The sequence below is a fragment of the Nelumbo nucifera genome, chromosome 2 (genome assembly GCF_055504915.1).
Source record: "Nelumbo nucifera cultivar China Antique chromosome 2, China Antique-T2T, whole genome shotgun sequence".
Taxonomy (NCBI): domain Eukaryota; kingdom Viridiplantae; phylum Streptophyta; class Magnoliopsida; order Proteales; family Nelumbonaceae; genus Nelumbo; species Nelumbo nucifera.
In genome coordinates this window covers 13,676,223-13,698,482 of record NC_142650.1, presented here as the reverse complement: position 1 = coordinate 13,698,482, position 22,260 = coordinate 13,676,223, and the positions used below count along the sequence as shown (strand labels likewise).

Sequence of the window (22,260 nt, the reverse complement as noted above, 5' to 3'; positions counted from 1 at the left end):
AAGGAGCCTTCAGCAGGATCAATGGCAGGTTGAAACCACTGGTTTGTTACATGCCTGTCAAACCTTTGAAGTTTCTTTCCTCTTTCTGTTGCATCGGTTGCATGCTTTCTTCTCAAAATTTGTCTTTTCTTCTTCCGTTTTTCATTCTCTTACCATCACTATGCCCAAAGAACCAGAGGAATGCAATCGGGGAACGGCTTATCCTCCAGCCCCTTAAGCAGCGAGAATTTGCATTTTCAAAGTATAGTGCAAAATAAAGGAAACAAAGGGTTCACAAGTACAGAAGCAAACACCCAATGACATTTCAACAAGATAATAATGGTATAAAAGTAAAAAATAAAAATCTAAACATGGAGATTTGGGATCCATAATTTGTAGATCCATAAATGGACAAAGAATATTTAGTTTTGTTGATTTTGAAAGCCACGTGGCATATTTAAGTAGTTTAGTCAATACACGGGGTATATTTAACTAATTAACCTTCAAAAAAATCATTTCATATCACTTATATTTACACAGGCCATAAAAGTGAATTTAAGGGTAACATACTAACATCAACTAATATGATGAAAATTACGGTTAAGTGAAAACATTTGTGGTTATTTCTTCCGCTTGTGCTGTTTCCATTGCTTTAGTATATACGCAATACCCTCTTTCAACGTTGCTTTCCTTCCTTCTTTCAAATTCCAGAGCTCCGATATTGTGTACCGTCCACTTGGATTGTACTCGTTGATCTCCATCAAGGCTGTTACAACAGCCTTACACACCTCTTCCCCCCACTCATTCTTTAAGCTTTTCAGTTTTTCATCATCTTCATTAATTATTTCCTGCGCCATAAACATCATTTCACAGAAAAGCAATGCAAATATAGTTAAGGTAAAAAAGTAAGCACTAAATTGTTTCCCAAGAGAACACTAGACAGAAGGTATAAATATAAAAAAATTAGATCAAATGCATACAGAAATAGAATAACTGGGTCCTCATGAATAGGCAAAAATGCCAAACAAAGACAAAAAAATCCTTGAATTCCTATCAAAAAGTTATAATTCAGAAAAACCATGCCTTGTGCTAAAGAGGCTCCAACATACTATATTCAGTGTTGAACCAATAGGCAACTGATGCACTGCCGATTATGCTTAGTATCGAAAAGCATACCCCAAATAGTCAAACACAATCACAAACAAGCTTCCATTTTTGTTTCTCTTAGATCTTTCCTTGTTGGTCAGCCTTTTGTCTTACAGCACCACTAATCTTCACAAACAGATCATATGGTTGCTATTCTTTCACTTGATACAGTTCCCCATCACAGGAATTTCTTGGTCTTAACAGAACTTCATTTGTACAAACTTAGACTATACATATTTTTAATAAATCCATGATCAGAAGAATATCCCACTGTTATTGCTTTGCCCTCAGCTTCTGGATAAGCAATGACGTACTACTTTTATTATTTTTTTTTTTTTTGCAAAGGTGGTTTCTTGACCTATGAAACTTGTTACACTGACAGAGAGAGACAAATAGGCATGGAGCAAAAATGAATAGTAGAAGCATTTTACTTTTGAGTTCAATAGACCACGAGCTGAGGTTGCTTCTGAAACTAGGTTTTTTCACTGTTTTTTTTTTTTGAATCAAAAGGTAAAGCATTTCAATCATGTACAGGAGAAATCAACAGTGACACACTACACAAAGTAAAGGCAGCAAAGAAATAGATAAATAAATGGGGTTTTTGCTGTTCAATCCACCCCCAGAAATCTTAGCTCCACCGTACAGGTGGGATGAATCCTGACCATGGATCAATGCCAAAAGTGCAGTCTACTTATCCCCAAATAGGGGTTTTTACTGTTCATTTCACCCCTAGAAATCTTAGCTCCACCGTACAGGTGGGATGAATCCTGACCGTGGATCAATGCCAAATCCAATGGCAGGATGCGGTTTATAGGGGGGCTACTAGTAGACTAGGAGGGGCTGTAATTTCAGATTTCTAAGGTGGAGTGCAGTCTACGTATCCTCAAATAAATAGACTGACGGTACACCAACTCCCTTAATAAAATAGCTTCCTTGAAGATTTCAAGCATATGACCAGGAGTGAATCAGCCCTACCACATGGGGGACAAGCTACCCCCATGGTATAGCCCATGAAGCGAAAAATAAATAAAAAGTAAACAAAACAAAAAAATCAGCCCTACCACCCTGATTTTCTCCAAATCACAATTTCTGCTTTCAAATATCCAATGGTTTCTCTCCCTTACAGCGGCTGAGATTATCCTCCACAAAACTTTGGGAACCAGCCGCAGGGGTTGAAACCTCCAATGAAATAATTATATAGCTCCCTGGTCAGGGCACAGTGAATAAAAAGTGGATTGTTGTTTCTCTGTCCGCCCCACATGGCACATATCTATCATCAGGAATCTGCATACCCCTCTTCTTAACAGGCCATCCCTGGTAAGGCATTTATCCAGCATTTCAATCCAAATAAATAAAAGCTACCTTCAAAAGAATACAAGTAGGGGTGATCATTCTTAGCCCAACTCGCAATATGTTATTTATATGTTAAATATATACTTATATAAGTTTTATATGATATTATATTATGTATATAAATACTATAGAGTAACACACACACATCTTTTAAAATTTAATAAGTGACTTAAGAGTTAAGACCTATGCTCGGCCCATTCAGGCCTGGGGTCCAAAGCCTGGCTGGAACCAAGCCCAGGCCTTATCATATGTGCAGAACCCAGCGCAGCATGACCTGGCCCATGATCACCTCTAGATATAAGGGATCAAAATCTGCTTGTGGGGAAAATCCAACTCCACAGATTCACTTAGTTTCTTAAAAAAGGATTAACTGTAAAGCTGGGGAAGATTGTCTTGTATCTATCAAACTTGGCTGGGGGAGATTGCAGTCAAAAACTTGATCATGGATTTAAGTTCTCTAGGACCAAACCTCTCCAAATGGAACAGCCATAACTCCAATTACCTATACCTGGGTCCCAATTGAAATTTCTTGCACAAAATCTCTCTTGGGCTATCTGGCTCCACAACCATTGGACTGGGAGCTGAATCTCAAAAAAAAAAAAGCATTTGTTAATTATGATTCACCATGATAACCAAATACCTAAATATGCCAAAAATACCAGTGTCAAATACGAAACCAGATACTGCAAATAGAAACTTCTAGATGTACTTTATGGCATTAACATTTCTAAAACATGTAAAATAGTATGTCTAGCAAATTATACTATAAAAATATTTACATGTTTTAGAAATTTAATCAAATTTGGCATGATACACCTTGAAAAAATGATATTTACCATCATAAACTAGACATAACCACATTATGAGTATGTTACATGGGCTACCCATACCTGCATCCATATCCAGAGCTTTAGAAAATGGAGAGTGGTATCTCCATTTCCCACATTATGTGAGTATATCACATGGGCCACCTAATTCTAAGAGATTGGACTCCATTAAAAATGATGTTTTAATTAATAAAATACCTGCAATATCGTTTTATTGATAACTAAAACTATATTAGAACAGAGAAAGAACAAACATTTAGAAAGCCTTAACCCACACAACCAATAAGCCAGTCTTTGCTGGATCTTCCCTAAAACAGAGGTTCAATTAATAAAATTCTGGCAATAATTTTTTATTGATAATGAAACTTTACTAGAATTGAGAAAAAAAATGAAAATTTACAAAACCTTAACCCCCAAAGCCAATAGGCCAGCCTTTGTTGCCTCCTCCCCACCTCCTTTACTGCTTGATTAGAACTGATTGTTCCTTAATTGCCCCCAAAAAGCTGAGGCCTATCGACTCCTTGTCTTGATAAAGCAAGAAGAGGGAAGAGAGAGAAGAGAGAAGAGAAAAAAGAGAAAGTAAATTGGAGATCAAAAAAGTTGGGATGGCAACTGAAGCCTTCTTATTTATATTAGGGCAACCCAACATAAATAAATAAAAAAATAAAAAAACAGCATTGACCTTGCAACACATAATTATAAAAGCTATTAATAGTTAACACTCCCCCTCAAGTTGGGACATAGATGTCTATCATGCTCAACATGTCACACAAATCATTGTGCTGCAAGTGATGTAGGCCATTCGTGAAAATGTCTGCAAGTTGCTCTTCGGAACTAAAATAGAGGATACACACTTCTCCTTGATAATTATTATTATTATTCGAGCTCAGCTCGCGAGCCTCACGAGCCGAGCTTTATTAGGCTTGAGCTCGGCTCGATTAATAAACGAGCCTGTAAATTGGGCTCAATCGTTCTACAATGTTTGCACAACTAGAAAGTTTGACACTTCAACTAAGACATTGACATTGACTTAATTCCGGAAACAAAATTTTTAACAACTCAAAAGATAAATGACCAAGACAAATATGCCATAAATGGACTTGACTCTGACTAGAATAACACATAGACTCTGTGATTGTTGTAAGACTAGCTTTTTCCTCTAACATGTAGAGGCTATCTACCAACTACCTCTATCAATCGTCTTCCCGAAGGTCAAATCCTAATGAAGACAAAAAAAAAGTCACTAAACAATTTAACGAATAAGTAATGCTACTAATGGAGAACAAGTTCATAGGAAATTTGGGAACATACAACACATTAAATAAAGTAAGGCCAAAAGGGAGAGGGTTCCTTGACCAGCCATGGTGGAGAACAAGCCATCAGTTAGTCTCACCTTATCCCTCTCAAAAAGAAGGTTATAAGATTGAAACATCTTGAACTTACCATTCATGTGATTCGAGGCTCCAAAGTCAACTACCTAAGAGGATTTTGAGGTATGAGAGGACAGACGGAAAGCAATGGCAAAACTACATAGTATAAACATTAAGGAGGTAGACAGAACAAGGCCAGAATGAACCTAGCAAAATGCCCTACCATATAACTCTAAACGGTCACCAAAAGAACTAATGATCTCCTTAGGATCAAAACCAAAAGGACATTCCTAAAATAGTGTGGAACTAGTAGTTTGAGTCCTCGTGAGAAGCCATATTTGCTAAGTTGTACCTTAGTTGTTCTTGTTTCTTACTCTACTCAGATGTTGTTTTCTTATTCAACTCCAGAAACCATTTTGGCTTTCCAATGAGATCCCAACAATTCTCATGTGTGTGCCTAGACCACCAACAATGAGGGCACCAAAAGTTTATCTTTGTCATCCCCTTTCTTTCAGAAACCACATCTCTTAGCAAAATTATCACCCCTTGTAACTGCCAAGGCAACTAAATTCCCCTTAGGATTATTCATCACATTTCTTCTACTCTCTTCAAATTGCACAAGGGCATACACTTCTTTCGCTGACAAGACATCCTTACATCCCAATATCTGAACCCTAACAAACTCATATTATGATAATGATCCAATCCTCATCACATTTCAATCCATATTATGATAATGATCCAATTCCTACCAAATTGAAGTCAAATCTAAGTAGTACACTAAGAGGCTCCTCTACCCTTGCTTATAAGTTGAAGATGCAGCTTGTAACTAATAGATTTTTGTATAATGGTGTTTTTCAAAATAGGTAGACGATACTATCTTGTTCTATGAAAGGGGAGATAAGAGGTGGAAACAGAAGTTGAACTTGGGGAGGAGTCTCAGGGAGGCTGAATTGACTAGTGTTTCAGCTTCACTTCATTATTTGGATGAGGTATTCCTGAACCCTTTAGAGTCGGATTGTAGAATTTGTTGCATTGATTCTTCTGGTTCCTTTTCTTGTGCTTCCATCTCCCTAGCAACTAAGGTGCCGAGTTGATGTCTCCCTAGCAGCCGAAGCACTGAGCCGAGGTCTCCCTCAGCTGCTAAAGTGTCAAGATGGGGTTCCCCTAGCAGGCGAGGTGTCGAGTTGAGGTCTCCCTTAGTTGATGAGGTGTCGAGCTAAGTTCTCCCTCAGTTGTCGAGGTGCTGAGTTGAGGTCTCCCTCAGTTGTCGAGTTGTTGAGCTAAGGTCTCTATCAGTGGTCAAGGTGTCGTCGAGCTCGAGCTCGGCTACCTTTGATTGTAGGTCCCCTAGTAGCTGAGATGCCGAGCCGAGGTCTCCCTCAATTGGATAGAGAGTGGCTATCTTGTAATTTCCAAGGAAAAAAAGCGAGAGAGAGAGAGAGAGAAAGAGAGTTGGAAGAAGAGAGAATGGCATTCTTGTAATTTGCAAGGAAAAGAGAGAGAGTTGGTAGGAGAGAGTGGCATTCTTGTAATTTGAAAGGAAAAAGAGAGAGTGAGAGAGTTGGTAGGATAGAGAATGGCATACTTGTAATTTGTAAGGAGAGAGTGAGACTGTGTGTGTGTGGCATTCGTAGGAGAGAGAGTGTGTGTGGCATTCTTGTAATTTGTAAGTGGAGAGAGAGAGAGTTGGTAGGAGAGAATGGCATTCTTGTTATTTGAAAAGAAAAAAAAATTACTATAAGATTCCATTTCTTGCATCCTAAGGCTTTCTTTTGTACGCATTCCAACTTAATATATTTATATTCATGAATTTTTCTGGTTATTGATAAAAAATATCTTTTATTAAGATGAATGAATGAGCAACATTAGCAAATATGGGGTTTTCAAAAATGTTGTGCCTAGGGACTCGGTGCCTTGCCTAAGCGCCTAGACACGCCTTTTAAAACACTGACAAAATGGACACAAGTTTCCCACATTGCTCCCATCAAAGTTCAACTTCATCTTAGAGGAAGAAGTTGCAATTACACCACATATTCTAAAGAAATTATCCACCGTCAAATTTGAGAACAAATCCAATGTCTTTACCAACATGCTACCTTCACTATGATATTTTAAATAATAGCATTGTTGCCTTTTGCATTTGGTATTGTTTTCTTGCTTGTTTTGGGTGCATGTTGAATACCCCTGTTAGCTTGGACAGACAAGTCGGTTCATGCCATTACTTTTAGGTTCGTATCCACAATGTTCAAAACACCCTACTCTTGTACACCTCCACATAATTCTGCCTTTCCTTTTGGGATACCTAAAAGTAATGGCATGAAACAACTTGTCTTGTCCAAGCTAATAGGGGTATTCCACATGCACCCAAAACAAGCAAGAAACAATATCAAATGCAAAAGGCAGAAGGGCAAGATATTAATAAGAGTATTACACTAGTTGGGTCATCTTTGTAACAAGTCAAAAGTAGTAATGCTTCCAAGAAAGGCTACTTTGGGTAAATTACCATATGCTTTTGAAGATACTTTCACCTTTCTTTGCAAAAAGATGGAAAAAGAAAGATACAGAAGAGAAATAATTGATAATGCTTTGGATTATTCAAGCATGCATTAGCAATATTGGGAATTTCTATATGCTTTTGAATATATTTTAAGGGCAAGACAATGGATTTGCAAAGCTACAATGTGTCTAAGGCTTTTCCAGAGTTGCATGATATGTCAAAAAGCCTCCAATAGGAAGGTGGGCAAACCAAAGAAAGTGACAAATTTCAATGGAGACCACTCTACAGTGAGGAACAGAAGGTAGGTTTGAAACACTAAGACCCATGTTTGATACAGAACGCCACAGAACACACGATGGAGTTGTTCAAATAAATGCAAGTTTGGCAAGGAAGATGGAGTAGAAGTTGAAGGTTCTAAACATGAGCCTAGTGGAAAGATTTGTTGGAGTCAAATGGGAGAAGAAAAGGGTGGAAGCCTAGGCAGAACTTGAATGGGATAAGGAGAAAGTTTTGGGAGAACAAAACTTGAATGGGGGCTTGTATTTGTTTATATTTGACTCTAGGAGAGATGAAGCTTGGGTGTTGGAGACTGAACGAAAGACAAATAGGGAATATGATCTAAGGCTAAGTTAGTGGTTCTTAGCAGCAAGTACAATCCATAATGCGCGGAGATCAGGAGATGAAGAGCAATATGGATTGGGATTTTGGGAATTCAGTTGCATGCACGGTGCCTAATGACTTCCAGGGAAATTGGAAACTACAGCAATAGGTTCTTGAGGTTTCAATGACAAGAACAAGAGGTGGGAAAGCTGACGTTGAACGAATATTAGTAGAAGTGGGGGAGGCCTCTGATATTCCAAGCTTTTTGGTGCTCTTCTTTTCAAGGGAAGATTATGAATTGAGGATCCTTGTTGAGGAGGAGGACCAGATTTTCTTTAAGGCACAAAAGAGCTATGAGAGGAGAAGAGAAGGTATGGAAGAGAGAGTTGATAGGGAGGTGGATTCTCAATTTCTCGATGTTGTAGAGACGCTCGGGGTTGAAGATGATGATTGATAGGGCAACGGCAATAAAGTAATTTTGGAAGGAAATGAGAAGGTGAAAAGTTTTGGGGAAATGGGGAAATTAAAGGGAAGAATGTGAAAGAGGTGGGAATCAAAAAGAGGTTGTAAAATGAATTTCACCTATGTGGAAATGAAGGGGTAGTGGTAGAGGAGTTAGGGTTGGGGACTAGTATCTATAAAATCTTTGCAAAGGTGTTGTCTTTGAGGACTAAAGAAATCCCTCCCTCCATTATTAGTTAGGCCCAAGGGGCATTCATCCAAGGACGATAGATAATTGATCAGATCCTAGTTACCAACGAATGTGTGGAGGAGATGAAGAGGTCTAAGCAAAGAGGCTTTGTATGTAAGCTCGATCTTGAGAAAGCCTATGATTTGGTGGACTAGCAGTTCCTAGTAGAGGTTTGGAGGAAGTGTGGGTTCGAGGAAAGATGGTGTAGTTGGATGTTTGGTTGTGTCAGCTCTTGTCACTACTCCATCTTAGCAAATAAAGTGGTAAGGGATTTTTTTTTCCAGCTAGTAGGGGTATTAGACAAGGGGATCCACTTTCACCTTTTCTCTTTACCTTGGTAGCTGATGTGTTCAATCGAATTATCACAAGGGCTGATAGGGAAGATGTGATAAAGGGATGGAGAATAGGCTCAAACCAAATTCCAATAACTCATTTGCAGTTTGCGAATGACTTGATGATCTTCTGTGGTGGTGGTTTTAGTGAGAAGGTAGGAAACTTAAAAAAATTGATTAAAGCCTTTGAAGGAGTGTCCAATTTGAAAATCAATTTAGAAAAGAGTTGCATTGCTGGAATCAATCTAGACTTTGAGGAGGCTGAGGCTATTGCAGATTATCTTCAGTGCTCCATTTCTACTTGCCCTTTGTATTTAGGGCGGCCGTTAGGGGAAAACCCTAGAGAGAGTAGGTTCTGGACCCCAGTTTAGAGAAGTTTGAAAAGAGATTAGCTGTGTGGAAGAAAAATTACATCTCTTTGGGTGGGAGGATCACCTTGATAAGAGCTACCCTTGCGAACCTACCTACTTACTACCTCTTTGTCTTTAGGATACCATCTAGGGAAGCGAAGAAACTGGAAAAATTAATGAGAAATTTTCTTTGGGAACCGGGAGAAGGTAAAAAAGACCACTTAATCAATTGGAAGGTTGTGGGTAGAAACAAAGAGGAAGGAAGATTAGGGCTTGGAAATGTGCTTAAGAAGAATACAGCCTTGTTAGGGAAGTGGTTGTAGAGGTGGCCTATGGAAAGAGAGAGGTTGTGGCATAAAGTGGTGAAGAGTATTCATGGATGCTCAGAGAGTGGAAGGGATGTCGGTGCTTCAAGGAGGGCAAACCTAGCAACACCTTGGAAAGCAATTCACAAAATTCTTCCATAGTTCCTAAGTTGTATAAGGTATGATGCTTGTTATGGTAACTCTATTCGGTATTGGGAGGACATTTGGGCAGGGGATCTTCCCCTAAAAGACCTTTTTCCATCCTTGTACTCTATTTCTTTGTATAAAAAAGAGGTGATTTCAAAATTCCTTCCTTCAATTTTAAATTTGTCACCTTTGTCTTGGGACTTTGGTTTCTGTAGAGGGCTAAGGGAGGATGAAATTGATTGTTTGTCTACTCTTCTTGGTTTCCTCGATAAGGTTTGGTTGGATACTTTGAAGCCTAATAAGAGGATTTGGGTCATTCACCCTAATGGGTCTTTTTCTTGTGGTTCCTTTTTAAATTTCCTATGCCAAACCTCCTCTCAATAAAGTTTCCCTTCCAAAGAAGTCTGGTGTAGACCGGTTTCCCCCAAGGTTATGGCTTTGAATTGGGAAGTGTGGCATGGTAAAGTAAGCACGATGGATAACCTACAAAAGAGAAGACCATTCCTATGTATTTCTCCAAACAAGTGCATTCTTTGCAGATCTCATGGTGAGGATTGTTATCACTAATTTTTATCCTGTAGTGTCACTGCAGAGCTCTGGGTTTGGCTTCTATCATTGTTTGGGTGTAGATGGGATATGCCAATAGAAGTAATCTTTAACCCTTCTATGTTCTATTGGCCCCATAAAAGAGGAAGGAAAATGTGGAGGTGTGCACGAGCAACCTTGTTATGGACAGTTTGGGAAGAAAGGAATGCCAGGATCTTCCAAGAAAAGGGGAGAAGCAATCAGGCATTGAAGGACTGCATTTTGTATAGGGCAATACATTGGTTAAAGACTGGATTTGTTTGATTATTTCTCCTTTACTGACTGTTGGAGGGATTGGTTATCAGTAGTAAGTTGTTCCTCCTCAAAGATAAAGGTAATGACAAGTTGGGTCCCTCCTCCTCACAGTTCTTTGAAGCTGAATTTTGATGGAAGTAGACAAGGCAACCCGGGTCCCTCTGGTTTGGGAGGTGTACTGAGGAATGAGGCTGTCTTACTATATCTGGCCCTTTAGGTGCTGGTAACTCCATTCGGGCAGAGCTGTTATCTGCAATAAAAGGAATAATTCTTGCAAAAGAAATGGGTGTGGAGCAGCTTCTGGTTGAAGGGGACTCTAAGACAATGGTGAACTGGTTAATAATCCGGAGAATATCACGTGGGACTACAAGAATGAGATAAAGATATTCAAATGGCTGACAAGGAATATGTCAGTAACAGTACAGTGGGTAGGGAAATCAGCTAATGCATTTGTTGATGTCTTGGCAAAACAAGGGACAAACAGGGAAGCATTGTTCTGGGTGCAACTGTAATTTGTGTCTTTTGTAACAGTCATGCACTTTTTGATGTAGTTTTTGTGTTTTCTGTATGGAGAGGCAGCACCTCGCGCCTCTCTAAGGGGATTTTCATGTAACCGATCTTTGAATAAATGGAATATGACTCTTTACTTGTAAAAAAAAAAATAAGAAGGATAAGGGTGAAAAGATACTGCAGAAGGGGGTGTTGGTAGAAAGTTGGAATTTAGGAGGATGTGTCAAAAGAGAAGAATTGTGGGTCAGAAGATAGCACAAGGTAGTTGGTTTTTGAAGTGATAATTGGAAGGCTAGGTGTAGATTTGGATTGGAGAAGAATGAAGCTGATAGAACAAGCTACAAATGTTGTGGCAGTGTCGAAGAAGTGTTGAGGCTCAAGTAAACCCCATATTGTGCATGTTACTAAAGTCTTTTCCTGATTAAAGGGGGGACTGGTTGGGGCTGGTCCCACGAACAAGTATAAGAGATTGTTTAAGAGAAAGGGAGCAAAACTCAAAGCTACAAAACAAGGGGTCATTGATGGGTTGGCTTAAGAGATTCAAACATTTGTTAGGATGGAGAATCAGTCAATGGCTTTAATTGATTGGGAATTAAAGCCAAGCAAAGAATCTGACAAGAAGGAAAGGGAGGGTGGAGGTGAAGCTGCTAAAAGAGATGTTGAGGTTTCACTAGAGAGGATTGAGGAGAAGAGAGGAGGTGTGAAGATTGAGGAGCTGGTTGATGGGAATGTAAAGGTGGACAAGCATTTAGGTCTTATGTGTAGAGGCAGAGAGGTGTTTGCGAGAAGAGCCTTTGAAGAGTTCAAGAGGAGGAAGAAGGGTAAAAAAAAGATGTAGTACGGGAAAGAGAAAAGGCTTGAAACGAGGAGGGCAAAAGGCACGAAGAAATGTTGATGGGGAGGGTAATTAGGAGGGGGTTTCTTTTTTCTCTTGCAAAATCGTTTCTAAGTAGTGAAGAGCTGCTGAGTAACTTTAAAAGGGTGTTGAGTTTGGTTTTCTTTTATGTTGTGTTGTTGTTTTCTTTGTTGGGAGGTTTGTTTGGTAAGGTGGTAACTTAACACTTTGATTGGTGGTTATATTCAGTTTCTTTTTTTAATAAATTGTGTTTTCTCTTTTACAGTCAAAAAGGACTTCCCAAGAGAAAGCAACAACTTTAGGAAGGATAGAGGCACATCACACTTCCCTCCAATGTACAACTTTATATTGTTCCCAAGCCAGCAAACCACTACTTATTAAATCTCTTTCCATGATTAAATTTTAAAGCTTCAAAGAATTTGCTACTTTTAGGCCTTCAAGTACTGCTGATAATTCTACTCTATGGAGTCCCCATGTCCAATTGTTCAAAAATGCAAGGTTATAGTTGCAGCAATCAAACTTAGCTTAATTCTTGCAATAAACTTGAGGATAAATCTTGTTTTACTTGTTCTTTATACAAAAGACAGATCTACGATTTGTATCACATTCTGCCATCAACACTTGAACTATTTGTATTGTTCATAGTGATGTATGGGGAAATGCACCTATAGTATCTCTATTGGGTATATACACTGTATTGTGCTATTATACAAGACCTAGTCTATTTCCTTCAAAGATACAATAGTTTACATCAAGCACACCCCACAAAACGATACACTAGTCTATTTCCTTCAAAGGAAGCGTAAGGCTTTCACTTGCTCCAAACCTTTAGTGCTATTATACAGGACCTAGGTTTACATCAAGCACACCCCACAAAACAAACCTCGCCTGTAAAACTAGGCACACCTTGTAGGGAACTGAGCTAATCTAATATCCAGTCATTAACACCCCTTGTGCCACAATATTTTAAATCCTAATTTTGTAATCTGAAATTCGGAGAACAGGAAATTTTAAACCAGTTTATTTAGCAATCAAAAAGAAAATTTAAAACTAGTCCGTCCTATGTAAATGATCTAGATCTAGATGGTTATAATGTAACAAATAGGGAAGAGATGCACAAAAACAAGAATATTTAGCATTCTAAAACTAATGATCTATACCTCATCCTTCCCATTAATCATAACCATTTTGAAAGGATGCCACAGTGGATCTTTTAAGTACTCCTCCCATAACGAACAAAGATCTACAGCCTTCTCCTGCGCCTCTTCTTCAGAATATTTACGCTTGACCGCCTCAAAAAATGGTTTACTATCAAGATCTCCCATCCTCTTTATTCCAATAAGACAATTTGATGGTTTACGATTTGATGTAAGATCTTTCAAACCCTGTAAGGGAAAGATTTAGCCATTCAAAATCAATGTTAAATATTTGCCATAAAAATAAACATTCAGAAAAGAGAAACATATAAACATAAAACAACTTGAGGCTACCCAGCAGAAGTTATTCGCATATTCAATATTGCCAATCTTGCAATAACAATTATCTGAACCCTATTAGCATAAGTAACCAAATTATTTTCTTTCCATATTTATAGTTTGAAAACCACGGATTATCAAGTTCAGCTCATAGAATATTATATCAGGCCTCTAAACAACAAAAACACATAAGCATATTAATAAAATACATCCTATAAAATATTGTGAAGTTCCACAAGGAGGAAACCAAAAAGATTACTTACCTCAATTAATTGTTTGCGTGCTTCCACGAGCTCATCATTACTCTTGCGTTCCTTAACTACAAGAGTTTGATTTAATGCTTCTAGACCTTCTAGTTCATCTTCCTTCTCTTTCAATTCATTCATCATTTCCTCCATTTTTTCTGTAACCTTCTTATCTTCTTCCCCACCCATGCGCCCCTCAATGTGCTTCATCACATTTAGTGACCCTCTCAACCGCTCGATTTCCAATTCCAGTGCTTGTTTTGCATCAAGTTGCTTTTCTAGTTGAATTATTCTTTTGTGAAGATCTTCTTTTTGTCTCTGTCATTAAAATTCAAATCCAAATAATAAATTTAGTAATTTCTAAAACTGGAGAAGAGATACTTATCTATCACTGTTTTATGAATTTTATCAAAACAAACCTTCTGGTCTTCCACGAGCCTCAATACATTTTCGTTAGCTTTCTTTTGCTCCAAAGTTGCCATTTCAAGCGAAATATTTTTTTTCGCATTCTAAACAAACAACATAAAAAATATTATCAAGTCTCTTTTATAACAAACTTGTATGTCTATAGGGAATTCTGCCACAGTAGTCACACATGTTGAAGGGGACAATAAACAAAAACTAAACATCTCTAACAGATATTGTTTGTTAAAATTATATTCAAAAGTATCCATGTCTATAATGATCAGATACAAGCAGGGGCAGGCACAATGGCACAGACAGATATTGGTAACAAGGATACAACTCTCCACTTCCTAAAATCTCAAACATGGATAAAGAGGTTTAGTATGGGCTTTGATCAACTCAAACCTAACCAGACTAATGAAATGGGATACCGAACCCAGCCCGCCCCATCGCACTTCACACGCATAGCACACATATAGTCAACTAATGCTATTTTACAAATGTAATGCTAAAATAATACAATGTCAACAGACTGGGTTTGGGACCAGGTACCCTAAACCTAAACCCAACCTGAGATCCTAATTGAGGCTGACCTAACCCTATCCTGATATGGTCGACACAATGTGGGTTTATCACTTATCTAACCCATTTATGTCATTAAAAACATATATGGGTATGAATATCTCACATAACATGCTTATATGGTGCTTCATATCTAGTTTTTAACGTAAATATCACTTTTCAAGACTTATTTTATAACAAATTTAATAAAATTTCTAACATGTATATATTTTCATAAAGTGAAATTATGTAATTTGGCATATTTTAGAAGTGTTAATGTCATAAAGTACATCTAGAACTCTGTTAAATAGTAACAAGTATTGTATCATCCAGTATGTATCACGTCCAATACCTAAATACTAGGCATTACAGGTATCTGTGTATCAAGGGTCCTTGTTGCTTCAGACACACACTTTGATGTCTCTACACATAAAACATAGAGGCAATTTTGAATGCCAGAATGAAATCTTTCATCCATATGGTTTTGTAGCACAGGCTCAGTAGGTTTCGAACCTGTTTCTATATTTCCTACTGGGATATCTCAGGACTTGAAAGACAACTGATCACATGATCATACTTAGTCTACACTCTATAGCAATTCTGGCATGAATAGAAACAATTAGCAAGCAGCAAAAATTAAACATCAAATAGCTGCATGCAAGGCATAAAATGGTGCTTCAAAAAAAAATTCATTGAAGCCCGTAAACAATTAACGAACACTTATTTATTTATGCAACAAGAAAGAAAATGTCAGAATCAAGGTTCAAAATATCGATACACCAGTAGAGGCGTATCGGGCAGTATCTATAGCTTTTTCTTTTTTATTTTTTTTTTTAGTTTTTTAAATGTGGTTCAGAGGGGCCAGTTTAAGGCCCGTCCACCCCCTGAACATGTCAAAATCCCAAAACACCCCCTGGAGGAGCGTATCAGGAAGCCCCCGATATGATACATATCGACCAATACGGCCCGATAAGTATCAACCTCGGTCAGTATGTCCCTTTTACTCAACAAAAAATCTAAGTTATTACTAAAACTATTCAGAAACTTGGTCAGTATACATTTTCTTGAATAATTGCATTGAGACCGACTGTCTAGTTCCAGGTGCAAGGTCTCTTTTTCTTAATGCTCCAAAATCATTTGTAATATTGAGTTAAAAGTGTGGCAATTGTATAATATGCAAGAACCAATTATACAAAAGCTGAAGAAACTCTTATTTCTCAGATAGTCAATCCATTTCATTTTGATAAATAGTTCATATGTCCAATCTGTACATGCAAGGGTAATGCTCTGTACATCTGTCCATCCCCGGGCCCCGCATTGGCGGGAGCCTCGTGCACTGGGCTGTCCTTTTCAGATAGTCCATATGTACTAAAAAAATAATAATAGAAGGAGACTACAACATATAATACCTCTTTCCTTTCATCAAAAAGTTTTCTTCTCTCACTTTCATTTTGAGCCTCCCGCTTCTCCAACTCTTTGCCACGTAGTTCAAGTTCTTTCCTTTGAGATTCCAGATCTGACCTGAGCTTTTGATGCTCCATATAAATCTTATGCAAATGGTCTTGTGTCCTCTGGTGCATCATTTGTATCTCTGGTAGACATGGAAGCAAACATAAATAAGCTTAAGTAACCAAAATCTACAGAGTGCCAAAATAAAAACGTGTATATGTAACAAATTTAGTTTGAGGAAACTGAAACATGCAATATGAGACATTATGCAAGACCATGGTAAAAATATTAAGGTTTAGGTTCTGGTATCTATAGCTCAAAAGTAGTACGTATATACCTTTGTTAAATGATTGCTGAAGCTTGTCTTTCTCATCCATCAAAATGCTCAGAGAAATGGATGTTTCACTGAACTTGCATTCCATTTCCTTTAAGTGTCTATTCTTGATTTCAATCGTGTTGGTCAGGTTTGAAACAAGTTTGTCTGTCTTCCTTGTTTCTTCTGCCACAATCTCAGAAATGGTTTTCAGATCTCCTATTTTTTGAAGATGTTCTCCTATAATACCAGTTGATTTGTAGTCATCATCCCGGGCAACCCATGCATAGATATTGGATCCTCTGCGTTCTCTTGCATACCAATCTTTCTTCCCATGATGATCAGCTTGGAAAGCTTTCTCAAATGACATTGCATCATTAAATCCAGGCCAGTTTTTATTGAACTCTACTAGGGCAGTTCCTGAATGACCACGATGATTCCATAAAGATTGGACCCTAACAGGGCTAAACCCTCTCCTTGCTAACTGATCTCTAAGCCTGGAGCCACTTTCTCCTACATACCTTCCATCTTTCCATTCAATTGGAAGGTTAACAACAATACCTGTCCAAGGCCAAACAAATTTCTCGTCATGGTTATGTCCAGTTGGAGGCTTAGTCTCTGCTGCACGTTCTGATGGACCTCCTACTGGAGCTATTTCTGTTTTCAAATATTTCTCCAATGCCAAATGATTTGCCTTCTGTTTGACACTCCTATTGTGTGAACCTGTACCCAAACCAGCAGCATGTTGCAAAATCTCCATATAGAGATAATCCCGTTTCCTCTTCCCCGGGCAGAAAGGACATCTAAAACTCTCTCCTGAGGTCTTTACTTGGTAATTTCCATTCTTCAGTTTTTTGTAAGATTTATCTTCATGCTCCTCTATCTCAGACTCACCTATATCTGAATTTTCTTCAGAACTGCAATCCATTGTTTCTTCAAACAAGTAATCTGCAATACAAAATAAGACAGAAAAGAATATATGTCAGAAGAAAAACAATAGCATATCATATGCAGCATTTATTATTTTACAGTAAAGTTACAAGCAATAAAAGATAAAGAGTCAAGTATCACAAATTATATGTAGCTAGCCATAATAGAGAACTAAGTAAAAGAGACATACACAAAGGGAAGCTGGGGCAAAACTCTATTTCAGAAACAAAATAGAATCTCCATCTCTTCTGATTTCTTTTCTTTTGTCTTTTCTTCACAGAAGAAATATTGAATAAAATATTTGTAGTTAGAAAAGCAACCCCTTGTTACTATACTTACATGTAAAAACAACGTAAGTAACCTAAATATGTGCACTTAAAGTAAAAACATTTTTCAAACTTGAATGGTTTATGCTTTGTTTAAGCCTGCTTGCTCAGACCATGGACAATGTTTTCAACCCATCGTTGACCCATATGGTCAAACCGTTGAAGCCTCCTTGAGTGCACATAGAACAATCCAAAACAAGTAATATATTGCATCAATATGATACAGAAGCCAGATATATAACAAACATAAAAGATTAAAAACAAAAGAAAATGCATAGAAATCGACTTGATTGCCTATGCCTTGTTTCTAGGCACCACCCAGCCATTGCTGAACCACCTTGCCATTGCATGGGCTGCCTATGGCATCACCTAAGCAACGAGAGGTATAATAATGTCTAGCAAACAACATAAATTTACTGTCACTAATGCAGTAAGACCAAACTCAATTAAAAGAAGAGCTTGAGATATTCCAAAACAAATTAACTGCGAGATATGATGGAAAAAGATTCCTTGTGGCAGAACCATGGAAAAACAACAAGAGTACACTAAAACATGCAAAAATGAAATCCAAGAAAAATATCCTGGAGTAATAATCATTCAAAAGATTATAAGAAACAAAAGCAAGGACCGTTACGGGGTATCAACATGATATATTTCAGCCCAAAGGCCTAAACTGGTGGCAGAACCAGAACATTCGCCAGATACAAAAGAAGATAAGTGGATAGAGAAGGGGCGTGCCAGTTAATTCATAATGCAATTGCCTCGCTATCAGGTCAAAATAGGGAAAAAAACAGCAACAATCAGTTAAAAGTTAAAACACGCACACGCATAGATCAAAGGAGTGGAGAAAGATGAGATTATCAATTATCAGGCATTTGCAAATAAAAAGCAATTAAAAATCGTATATGCACTGCAAATTCCTAATATGCCCTGTATAGCTAATTAAAATAATAAACCAGATTTGGTTGCTACAAGAATCGGTTTCATTATAATTCTATAATGGCATTGTATTAGAATGTGGTATTAAATGATATACAGCATGCATAACTTCTGGCTGCAACCCCTAAAATACGCACAATAAGTAAAGCTATGACAAAATAAGCACATTTCAGGAAAATGCTGGAAATACCTGCAGCCAGATATGAGATAGTCTGGGTGTATCACCACCTCCAACTCTGCAACTGAAAGACAATAAAATAAAATGCAAGAACATGAGAAAACGGACGATAAGTCATAAGAACACCAAATGACAATAAAACATGCATGAATGCAAACGAACCAATCCCGGTATGAAGAAAATAAGCTTCAGAAAAACAAAATGGAAAATACAACAGAAGAGAAGCAAATAAACAAACCAACTGCAACAATAACAACAACCAGTCGGAGAAGATAATAACCGAGTCAGTAAAAAAATAACTCTTCGCACTGAAAGAGGCGATTTAGGGGAACTCCTTTCCGACGAATCGTCTGCAAAACCCTACTCGACTATACGACGAAAATATATGCAAAAATGAGAAAATAAGCACTGCGCTGTGCAAATGAATAGTGGGGAGGAAAAGGCTTTTTTGATTTTGAGAGCTCCGCCATCCTTCTTTTTTGGAGAGTGACGGTTCAGCCCGGATCAGAATTTTTAGGCCAAATTACAGTTGGAGTGGGTGAAAGTTCCGAATTGATGCCAATTCATGGGCGTGCATTGGTGTGTAGAGTGGGGGCCTTGACATTTTGAATGTTTATAATTCAGTGGAAATCAGAAAAGGGTTCAAAAAAATGGGGTTTTGGTAGGTAAGTTGGAATTGGTAATTTGGGGTCCAATGGGGTATTTTAGGAATTTGGTTTGATGGGTAATTTGGCACTTTGGTCAAGGATACTTTAGTAATTAGTCCAGGTGGAATTTGGTCAAGGGGTATTTTCGGGAGTTTGGAGAAGGGTATTTTGGTATTTTTTACTTTGAAAGGGTATTTTGGTAATTTGGTTAAGAGCATTTTGGAAATTTGTAAAAAATGGGTATATTGGTAATTTGATAAGGGGTATTTAAGTAATTTGGTGTAAGAGGTAATTAAGAAATTTGGTCAGGGGTATTTTGGTAATTTATCTATGGGTATTTTGGTAATTGATCCAAGAGGTATTTTGGTAATTGGCCCAAGGGAGTATTTTTAGGAATTTGGGCATTCGACAATGAGGGAAGGGTGATTTTGGGGTCTAAGGGTAATGTCTAATCGGGGCTGATCGGAAGCATTGAATTGGTATCAGCCATATTTAATGGTGAATCTGAGGGCTCTTGGGGTGAAATTTGGATATTTTGGATTTTTGGGTGTTTTGAAGAGGTAGGATGGGTCTGATCGGGTGTTTGAGGTGAATTGAAGGTCCCAACAACAGTCCAAGCAAAAATCGATTGTTGATAATTATATTACTATTAATAATTAAAATACAGTATTTTCTCGTATTATTCAGTAATTTTGCAATAAAATACAAGCAATTTAATTTTTTAATTATTTTGAGTATTTTAATTAAGATTTAGGTTTTTCAAAATTTTTGGATTTTTAATTAAAAATACTAAAAATCATAAATATTTTTTTTTTATTTTTTAGTATTTTAATTAAGATACCCGACATGTGAATAGGTCTAATTGTATATATAAACAACTATATACATCAAAAATCATATAAAATACAAATTTAAAAATTTAAACATCTTTTTTTTTTTAAATGGACCTCTCATAGCTTTGCCTAGTCCATGGCCTAGCCTGGCCCAAGGCTCGACCCATGGAACAGCTCGGCCCATGACACGGCCAAATTATCCCAAGGGAGGGAGACACGGCCCTAGACGCCCCGTGGGCCAACACGACACGTTTGTGTGGACCACATGTGGGTCATGCCATGCCGGTCCTACACGACCCGATTTACACATTTACTTGAACCCATCCAATACTAGGGACAGGGCGGGAAATTCGAGGATTTCCCATCCTTGATGAGGAGTGGGGTCCCTTGCCCCTGAACTCACTCAACATTGAGGAGTGGTTGCCTTGCCCTAAACCCGCCTGACTCTAGAGACAAGGCAAGGATGGGGTAGAGTATCTTGACTTTGAGGCAGAGACAGGGATGGGGTGCCCCACCCTGAACCCACCTCGTTGTCATTCCTAAATAATTGTTAATTATTAGTGAAATTAATAAAAATCATAGCTTTGTAATTATTTTTATTTATTTAAAGTTAATCAAAATTTTATTTAAAAATAATAAAATAATAACAATTATTAAAGTTAATACAAATTATTAATAAAACTAACTTTATTTGAAAATATTTATTAATATTAAATTAACAATAATTATTTTATGTAAATCAACATTAAATGAAAGATGCAATTATTAAAATTTTAGATATTAACAATAACTTTGATTACTTTTAGTTCATTAGTGACAAAATTTGATTATTAATTTAAAATTAATTAATATTAAATAAAATTATTAAATCTTTCAGATTTTCCCGTTAAAGGTTATTTAGACTTCAAGTTAATTTTCAAAAATCAGGCATTTAGTTTAGTAGAAATATACTGTCCAAAGGAACCAAAATGATTAAGAGACAAATGCAAATGTCAATTCTTCAAAGAGATTGCAAGTATTTGGGTATTCTTTTGTTATGGTGGAAGTGCAAAATAGAATTGTTGGAATTTATTCTAGAGGATGAGAGGTAAATTAGCAAAATGGAAGGCTTCTTGTTTGTTATATGCTAGAAGGAAAACTTTTGGTTCATTATGTGTTGAATTCAAACTCAGTGTATTGCATGAGCACTGTGCAATTCCCAAAGAAGACTCTTCTAGCAATGGAGAAAGTTGAAATGGGTTTTTGGTGGAAGGGGGAGGGTTTTGGAAAAAGGGGTAAAATGGGCTATTTGGAACAATACGAGTGCTCCTGTTCAAGAAGGGGATCTTGAATTTAAATACGTTGAAAATTTTAATGTAACTCATTTGGAAAAACCTGCTTGGAGATTTTCAGGGGGAGTAGATAAGCTGTGGGTTAAATTGCTTAAAGCAAATACTTAACTGATGGTGAATTAATTCATAGGAAGATTCCAACCTCTACGTGAAAAAATTCAGCAAAGTCTCTTCAAAGGCTGGTGGTCTCAGATCTTGTATGCAAATTTACACTATTTCCCATATTAATGTTTGGAATTTCCCTTGGATCTATAAGGATGAGTCTTTTTTATGTTCTGATAGGTCCTCTAATTAGAGAAAATAAAAATAAATGGCGGGGGAGTTGATTATTTACGATGATAGGAGGTGGGACCATCAAAATGTAAACCAAATGATGATGATGCTAGTTTTATCTTATACATGCATATTTTTCGGTTTAGTAAGGAGGATAGGTTTATTTGGAAGAGCACAGCTAATGGGAAATTTTTTTGTTAAGCAATTTTATCTTTTGGAATGAAACAGGGTTAATGCTCAATTGGGTATAAGCATTTTAAATTTGATATGGAAAGTTTGAAAACTTATAATTCCTCCCAAGTTCAAATAATTCATGTAGCGAGTCATTAGGACGTTTATCTTTCCTAAAAGTGGATGACATATGTCCTTTATGTAAGAATGCTCAAGAATCTTTGTTGCATTTGTTTTGTTATTATTCTTTTACTAGGGCTATTCTTTTTGGTGGCCCTTGAATTTAAGAGTCATTTCTCAGTAGTATTTTTCTTTTGTGGACTTTATTTCGGATATTGTTATTTCTTTGGTCTCTTGGGGAGCCTTTGGTGAAGCTTT

General features: G+C 37.3%; 1 protein-coding gene across 4 annotated transcripts; it reads right to left on the bottom strand.

Annotated features, from left to right (window-relative positions):
• Positions 1-357: 357 nt before the first annotated feature.
• Positions 358-19,154, bottom strand: IDN2 (XH/XS domain-containing protein). 4 transcript variants are annotated; one of them, XM_010258608.3, is made up of 8 exons: positions 18,888-19,146; positions 18,640-18,691; positions 16,279-17,202; positions 15,902-16,083; positions 13,946-14,035; positions 13,545-13,844; positions 12,967-13,191; positions 358-827 (listed from the first exon to the last, which is right to left on the bottom strand). In XM_010258608.3, the coding sequence occupies exons 3-8, from the start codon at positions 17,180-17,182 to the stop codon at positions 600-602; spliced, it is 1,929 nt and encodes a 642-aa protein (XP_010256910.2). In that variant the 5' UTR covers positions 17,183-17,202; positions 18,640-18,691; positions 18,888-19,146; the 3' UTR covers positions 358-599. The 4 variants fall into 4 exon arrangements, with proteins under 4 accessions (XP_010256910.2, XP_010256908.2, XP_010256909.2 ...); XM_010258606.3 differs by having other exon boundaries at positions 18,866-19,145; XM_010258607.3 differs by having other exon boundaries at positions 18,908-19,145.
• Positions 19,155-22,260: the final 3,106 nt, after the last annotated feature.

What these genes read in the sequence shown, in the direction of transcription:
- IDN2 (XM_010258608.3), bottom strand. Translation starts at nt 17,182, where the DNA reads ATGGATTGCAGTTCTGAAGAAAATTCAGATATAGGTGAGTCTGAGATA. An exon ending in GGCTCGTGGAAGACCAGAAG is followed by an intron (nt 13,845 to 13,945) that starts GTTTGTTTTGAT and finishes TTTTAATGACAG; the next exon opens with AGACAAAAAGAAGATCTTCA. An exon ending in CACGCAAACAATTAATTGAG is followed by an intron (nt 13,192 to 13,544) that starts GTAAGTAATCTT and finishes TTTCCCTTACAG; the next exon opens with GGTTTGAAAGATCTTACATC.